This window comes from Salvia hispanica, chromosome 1 (genome assembly GCF_023119035.1).
Source record: "Salvia hispanica cultivar TCC Black 2014 chromosome 1, UniMelb_Shisp_WGS_1.0, whole genome shotgun sequence".
Lineage (NCBI taxonomy): Eukaryota > Viridiplantae > Streptophyta > Magnoliopsida > Lamiales > Lamiaceae > Salvia > Salvia hispanica.
Window position 1 is genome coordinate 1,532,565 of NC_062965.1, and position 8,837 is coordinate 1,541,401.

General features: G+C 33.0%; 1 protein-coding gene across 1 annotated transcript in view; it reads right to left on the bottom strand.

The window, feature by feature from the left end:
* Positions 1–4,335: 4,335 nt before the first annotated feature.
* LOC125211273 (abscisic acid receptor PYL4-like) overlaps positions 4,336–8,837 on the bottom strand; it is a 7,666-nt gene continuing 3,164 nt past the window's right edge. Inside the window, exon 2 of the mRNA XM_048111002.1 lies at positions 4,336–5,157. Coding sequence (XP_047966959.1) covers positions 4,553–5,157 — 605 coding nt within the window. The 3' untranslated portion in view covers positions 4,336–4,552. The remainder of the gene's footprint in view (positions 5,158–8,837) is intronic.

Below are 8,837 nucleotides of genomic sequence, written 5' to 3' on the forward strand. Positions count from 1 at the left end.
TTGATACGAATATACTTCATCTGTCCCATTAAAAATGAAACGTTTTCGTTTTTGGATTGTTGATTCTATTAAAAATTAAACGTTTTCTAAAATGAAAAGAACACTGTCTCTACTTTATTACTATACTTTATTGAGACAGAGGGAGTATAATATTTGATCTGGTTTAAAACAAGAAATCTACGATTTATTTTTAGATTTGATTATTAAGCAAATATACAAACAAATGTTCCACATCCACATTTCAGTTTAAGGATAAAACTAGAAACTCAATATAACTATTCTAGTTATCATAAATTAATTTTAAGATGAATTTATAGATTATTATACTTGGAGATGGGAAAGAAATTGTTGTTAAATGAATTAAAATAAATATTTTACATCACTATAATAAGAGATCTACTACTGTATAACTGTACTTATATAGACAATTCTACTTATCATTAGTTGATTGTAAATTGAAATGTCATTCACTTGTAACATGTTATAAGAACGGTTTGATATAATTGTATATCTAGACATAACCAAATATGACTCTGCCCAACATTATATCGGTTTCAATTTGGTCTAGTTCGACAAAGGGATGCTCATCATGCTCTAACCTGATTGGAAAAAAAAAGTCACCCCTTCAAAGTTCAACTTAAGTTTTAGGAAGGATGTTAGCAAATGAAACAAAAATTATTATCCACGTTAGTATAAAAAGATAACTAAAATCATTATATAAGTTTCGTATAGTATTGCTCGTATATGGGGGATTATTAGGGGCAATCTGGGGTGCGTCACCATTTCATATGGGCCACAAGTGATTAGTCTATTTAGGGGGCGTTTAATTTGCAAGATTGTATCCCAAATTAAATATATAGGGTGTTTGGTTCATGAGATTTAGTGATGGATATTTCCGCCACTAATTAGCGATTTGTTCATCCCTTATAAGGGATGGCCCAACCTGATTGGAAAAAAAAAAGTCACCCCTTCAAAGTTCAACTTAAGTTTTAGAAAGGATGTTAGCATATGAAACAAAAATGATTATCCACATTAGTATGAAAAGATAACGAAAATCACTATATAAGTCTCATACAGTATTGCACGTATATCTGATATGCGCTGCCAATAGTATATTGGGGATTAGGGGCAATCACATGTGCGTCACCATTTCATCCGGACCACAAGTGATTAGCCTATTTAGGGGGTGTTTGATTTGCAAGATTGTATCCCGAATTAAATATATAGTGTGTTTGGTTCATGAGATTCAATCCCATAATTCAATCCTAGATGGATAACCATGAGATAATTAGTCATAGCTAACCCCCCTATAGCTAAAATAATCTCATAACTCAATCCTAAATTGTATCTGGATATTATTTTATTTAGAAAACCGAACACCACCTTAACATACTTCATCCATCTAATTCAAGATTCTCATTTTTTTTTTCCGATTTGTTTTAACCAAGATGAACAATTTCTGTTTTCAGAATAGACTTTCTCTATTGCCTCTCCACATTAAAAAAATAAGCCCATATAACTAATTATTTGAAAATTAAAACAACTATAGTAGGCCCATTTGTGAAATTATAACAAGCCCAATATCTAAATAACCAAACCAATTATTGGCTCCATTATTTAATTAAATCTTCTGTTCTTCAGCCACAGGCCTTCGCCATCGTGGCCATTCCACCACCACGACCGCCGCTCCCTTTACATGGGCCCATTAAGATATGGGCCTGAAAATATAATTGGTCCATTTAATTATAAATTATTTTTCATACATACTTTACACATATATCCAAAATCAGGTCTAGTTCTACAACTTAATATCTCTCTATTTTAGAACTACATAAAGAATAAATAAATTAAATGATTTTATTAATTATGAAAAAGAGAAATACCCTATTTTGTGTAGTAAATCTCAATAGGACTCGACACTTCTACAGCAAGGAGAAGTGCAGCGCTCAATAATAAGTTAAAATTAATTTTATGTGACGTTGTCCCGAGATAAAATACCGAACCATATATATCCGATCAAACTGCACTCGTAACATTCAATCTTGTTTAATCCACCAAACCTAATATGATCAAGGCTTGAATATTTTAATACTCTCTCCATCCTATAAGAATATTCACTCTTTTTTTTTTTAGTCTGTCCCATAAAAATATGCACTTTCTAATTTTGAAAACTTTTTCTCGCTAATCTTTAATGAGGTGAGACTCATTCTGCACTAACTATACTTTAAGTACTTTTTCTCTCTTCCTCTCACTTATTTTACTAATTTCGCATTAAATCCGTGCTGAACTTAAAGTATATACTCTACTTCCGTCCCACTTTAGGAGTGTAAGTCACCTTTCTCAATATTATTTTCTCTCTTCCTTTATCATTTCTCCACTCTTTTCAACATTATTCTCTCTGTTACTTTACTATTTCTCCACTGTAACTATTTATTATAGTATCATTTTTATAAAACAAATGCGAAAAAAATGACTGAAATTCTTAAAATGGGACGGAGTGAGATTTTTTTTTTGAAACGGAGGGAGTAAAATAGAATATACAATAAATTTATTTATAGTGTTACGGATGAACCGACACGAGGCCGTCCAAGATTTTCAGATAGAAAAATCTTTCAACTGCGCCACTAAAATAATTTGACAAGCCCGAAGAATTGACTGCATTATATTTACAAATTATACTACTACAACTTAATTCATTTACATAAAATTAAATAAAATTGGAAACACTTGGATTACGTTTGGAAAATCAAGAATCACTTAATTAATATCGTGTTACTATTACTCATGTAGTAACTTACATGCAAGGGCACAAGGCATATATTGCTTACATTAATAATTAATATAAAACATTTACAATAAACATAGTGATGTAAAAGTTTTATTAGTACAATAAATTAATAATTGCATATACAGAGAGGACAATCATGAATTGAATGGCCTGCTTGGCCACTTGCACATCCTTTCATCTGAGAAAATTAAAATATTAAAAGAAAATTCATGGAAAAGAGGAAGAAAACCCCAAAAGAAATTAATAGTACAACAAGTTGGGATTTATTTGTACAACAAGTTGGCTTCGATTTCAAATTAGGCGGATTAAAGCTGTTTGATTGATTCCCTCATTTCAACCAACAAAGTTGGCTACTTGAGATATATTTATATATATTTCTCTCTCTTCATTTCAATGTAGAAATTTCCATGCATGACAAAGTTAAATGTATTTTTCACTTTATCCACCTACATGATTTATAACACCTTAGTCACGCATAATTTATATAGGATAAAGTGTGTGTTTTCTAGAAGTTTTACATTGGAATTTCGAGCATAGTACGTACAACCTCTCATTGCATAAATAGTTAGAAGTCATACTCTGTATATATAGTTAATAATAATGGTAATTATTATAATAATTATTATTATTACTATTGTTATTATTATTATTTTTATTATTATTATTATAATGGTTCCGACCTACTAGGAGTAGTATTTTTGGGAGGATGCGAAAAATAAAAATTGTTTTATCGATTTTAGTCCTTAATCTTCTAACAATTTGGTCACCGGTAACATCGACTTAGTAAGGCCGAAGATAATTTTCAATAATTTCTACCAATTTGATAATTAAGAAACAAAAAATGAAAAAAGAGGTTGGCTTCAACCCCTCCACTCTTAAGTGAAACGTTAATGAATCTCTCACGTAGAGACTCATAACGTTCAAAGATATTGTATCATGTTAATGGATCTGATTTTTTTCCTATACATAAATATTATACATTCGATTAATTAGGTGTTGCATTTTAAATATATTTCCAAGTTTTAATGTACAAAACTTTATTTTTTTATAAGGGTCTATCACCGTTAATTAAATTTTATAGGAGTACTAAATTAGAAAGGGCAAAAAACAGTGTACTTAAATTTAATTCATTGTTTCTAACGTGTAAACAAAATTATAGTCTCATTGTAATAAATAAAATATATGGTCTCATTACTCGAAATACTAGGACAATTTTTAGGATGGATTTTTTTTTATTTAGTGATAAAATTTGTAGTACTATATTGCAGCAAACATGATATATTTATAAAAAAAAGTGTTCACAAAAATAAACAATCACTACTAGTTTGATTACTCGTTTCATAAACAAATTTTGTACCGTATTTTACTTTCATTGTTTAATTATTTTTCTAATAATTCAGCTTGCACTGACTGGACGTACATATCATGCATACACACATTTTCTCTAAATCATATCCCAATCAATATACAGATTTGATAACCAATCCTAATTCACATAATTTATTTAAACGCATTAAAATCCATAAGAAATTAGAAAAGAAACAAAATACCTAAAAAGATCTTGATTAATTCAAGCATAAAAATATGTACAATAATTTGCCAAAACACATCAAATAATGATCTCCAAGAACTAATTCAACATGATGTAAAACACCAACTATCATTACTAATCAGCCCATATAATTTAGTTTTAAAAGAAAAAAATAAATTAGAAAACCGATCTACAAAGAAAAAAGTATCCCATCCTCACCAAATCCGATCAGACTATTTTTCATGGACAGATGAAGTATTATTATTTTTCCGCGAAATCTCCGCGAGAGACTGCAGATTGCACTTGACAATGGTGTCAACGAACGCCCGCGTCTCCTCCTCCGTATTCCCCGGCGGCACGTCCACCACGTACGACTCCACCACCACCGTGCCGCCGCCGCCGCCGCCGGCGGCGACGGTGGTGACGGACCGGTAGTTCCGGAGGCGGTGGTCGCCCCCGACGACGCTGAACCCGATGACGTGGCGCTCGTCGTCGAGGATCTCGAGCCGCTCGGTGCTGGTCCCGGCCGGGAGGCCGGACACCACGGCCACCTCGCGGAGGGCGCCCACCGAGCGGCCGTCCCCGAGGATGACGTGGCAGCCCTTGAGGAACTTCTTGTACTCGTGGGGTCGGTCGAAGCGGCGCACCACGGACCAGACGGCCTCGAGGGGCGCGTCGATGGTCTGCACCGCCGCGGAGCAGACCTGCTCGGGGGCCACCGCGTGCGTGTGGTGGCGGAGCAGGTCCGCGGGGAGGGCGGCCGCCGCGGCCGCGGCGGGGCAGACCTGGGGCGGCGAGGGGGCGCCTTCGGCGCCCTCGCCGGCCTCTGGGGAGGAAGCTCATGGGCTTGATTATTTGGAGAGAAGAGGGCATTTCCCTTTCTTTTTTTTCTTTTTTTGATTTTGGATTTGTGGAATTGTGAGATTGAAGTGATGGAGATAAGGAGTGATTTGAGGTGGTATATAAAATGGTGTGATGGATGTGTGAAGAGAGAGGGAGGGAGACAAGTTGTAGTAATAAAATTGGGGGGTTTTATTCATGGGAGGTTTGTATGTATGATGGGAGCAAGTGGGAAGGGCAAGTTGGTGCTTTTGTTTTGGAAAGTGGCCATAGGATTAGGCTGTAATTACTCAATTTGAGGGTGTGGAATGACGAGAATGCCCCTGGGGGTGTAACTGCCGACGGCCGTACGGGGGGGCCGGATTGGGGTGGTGGAGGGATGGGATGGGAGGGAGCTCCACTGTAGTTCAGATGTTCTGACAGCCTAAGGTAGGAAGTAGCAGTGATCTCTGCAGTTTTTTTACTTTTTTATTTTTATTTTTTGTAGTCGAATTTTTGTTCAAATATTCTTTCATCTCATGATATGGGGATTAGATATGACTGAAATATCCTTTAACTTCGTAATCCCTCCGTCCCACAAGAGATGTCACACTTGTGGGATGGTACGAGATTTTAGGAGGTTTTGTTTTGTGTGTTAAATGGAAAGAGAAAATATGATTTTTATATTTACGTGAGAGAGAATTTTTTTTCAAATATGGAAATGTGACATCTTTTGTGGGAGAAACTAAAAAGGAAAGTGTGACGTCTTTTGTGCGACGGAGGGAGTAGTATTTTATATTTTTTATGTATGATGATTTACATATGAATCTTAGCAAGTCTAAATAGGATCACTTGTTCCATCAGCTATTCAGATGCCATGTTAGATGAATTATATAAGGTCTCATGCATTGATCTATACTTCCACCATCCTATAAATTTTGTCACACTTTGATCAGGCAAGAATTTTACGAAATGTAATGGTTAGTGTGTTAAAAAATTAGTGGAATGTAAATCCTTTTTATATATTAGTTTTATAAAAAAATGTGAATGAGTGGGTCAGTGGAATATGAAGTCCATTACTAAAAATGGTAAAAAGTGAAATGTGAAATTTTATGGAACGGATGAAAATGGAAAAATTGACAAACTTTCTAGGACGGGGGTATCTTATACGTGAAGATGAGATTGCTCTCAAAGTGTAACGAGACTTTATCTCAAAACCAATGAATGGTAGGAAGAATGAATTACTAGATATTTAAATAAATCTCAATCTAAGCTTAGCAGCATACACTCCTTTGTCTTTTGGTTCATGATCGATTTTTGTTCAAATATATATTCTTTTCGTTTCTGGGATAAGTTACGTCTGAGTCTTTCGTATTTGTTTAATATCTGAATATGATCGTAAATATCATGTTACATTCGATGAATTTCGATTCGAGAATGGGTCTACTGGGATACCATGTTAGTTTTCATTCGAGCTATTTACGATATCATTCATTGAAACATATATATCAAAATACATGAATGTCATAAATTCATACTGTGAGTATCTCAACATATGACCATTTTTCACAATCCTACTATATTAGCACTTCATAAAAATATAGTATTCTCTTATTTTTACATACCACCTCGAATAAGTCACTTATAATGAGACGAATAGAGAATTAATATACTCTTTTCCTGTTGACTTCGATAGGGAATTTTGAGTAGCACTAGCGATCATTCTAAATCGTCCAATACTAACCCCAAAATGCTTAACTTTGTCCCATCGAGAAAGAATTGCGCATAAAGCAAGAAATTCAAGAATTAAAGTAAAAGTCTTTGTTTTTGTTGAAATTAAAAGAAGGAGAATGGAAAAAGGTAGTGGTTTGAAATGAGATGACGATCGATGTGTTATTTTTATAATGGACTATGTTTTTTAGTTTGTTAATCGTTTTTTCCACGTTGGCATTTCAATTTTACAAATAGCTTCCGATTTAACTTATTTAAACAAGAATATGTGGAAATTAAGAAGAATTAAAATTTAATACTATTGTCATTCGAATTTTGTGATTAATGTACAATTATGTCAGAGTTAAAGCCCCCTAAAATCATTAATATAACCAATTCACCTACTTCTAATTAACTAGATTTAATTTTGTAAATTTATTTTGGAACACACAAACAACTTATATTGCTACACATTTGATGCATGTGAGATTTTTTATCCAAATTTTCAAGTCGAGTAAAATATATACACAAAAATCATATACAAAAAACATCAAACTTATAATGACATTGGATAATTTTTTAATAAAAAACTATATATACAATTTAAAAGGCATTTAATTGGTCATTTTCTTTATTCTTATACATGGATATGTATTTTTTTCTCTTCACAGAAACAATCGACGTCGGCGATGGTGTCTTTTGTCTTCCTTTTTTTCTTCAAAATTAAATGTTACTTTGATAAGAAAAAGTAGTTGTTGCTTTAATTTATTTCCTCTCAACGATGATATTAAGAAGTTAATCATTATTTAACCAAGTGGTATATATATACTCAAATTATAACATCAACTATGTCAATTTTTTAGACCTCACCATTGGTACTATCTGTGGTCGCTATAGTTGTTTTGGAATAAACCAATTCAAATATATTTCGTAGATTTTTTCTTTTCTTCTTACATATTTAACATAAGTTTAAATAACCCAAATTGGCAATTACTATGAGCCCTTTCTATGTTGTCTATTCCCACCAACTTTGATCAACTTGTAATCTTTAATAAATTCATAGTCACGCTTTACAAGCTGTTTGCGTTTTGTCTAAAGATCTTTCTTCAACTTGATAGTCTTCTTATATTCAAACCCTACGGTTTGTTTGGTGGTAAAACTACCTTTGGTCTATAAAAAAATTTAGGCACATTTCCAAATAATTAAGAAGATATTCATAATGATAAGAATATAATTCTATTATCTTATGAATTGTATTGAATTTTCCTGCATGGTGTCGTCATGATTATATTATCCTTTTTGTTTATAATTGGGTTTAACGATGGAATAATATAATACCATACTAACATTATTTTTTTTAATGTATACTTGTAATCGATAATTGATTATATATAGATAAACACAGTATTAATATATACATTATATAAGTGGTTAAATATTGATTCAAATGGCTTCAACTATGTGTATAAAACTGAGGCGGCATCTCTCTTCTTTAATTAGATAAGTATTTTTTTGAAAATCAAACAAAAAAGGTTATTAGAGAATAACAATAAACCCTAATTAGCTAATTTAATTTTAAATTTTTAGGTAAATATCGATCATTGTCCCAACGTTGGCCACGACAATAGATCAACATAAGTAAAATTGTGGATATTACGATTCTTAATGCTTAATTGGTAAAGTATGAAATGAAAAAACTAGGTCAAATATGAGAGAGAGAAGTAGCGAGAAAGTTTCTACAAAAATGAAATAAGACTAATTTTGGTGAACGTACCTAAGTGTAAAGAGAGACTACTATTGTGAATGAAGAGTACTTGATCCATATTAGACTAATATTGTATTTAACCCATTGATCACTACAAAAAATGCGCTATTTACCAACGGAATTACCGACGTATACGATTCCCTTGGTGATTACCGACGGAATACCTAGGGAATCAGCCGTCGGTAATTTTCTCCCCTTTTTTTAATAGCATTTTTATTTTACAC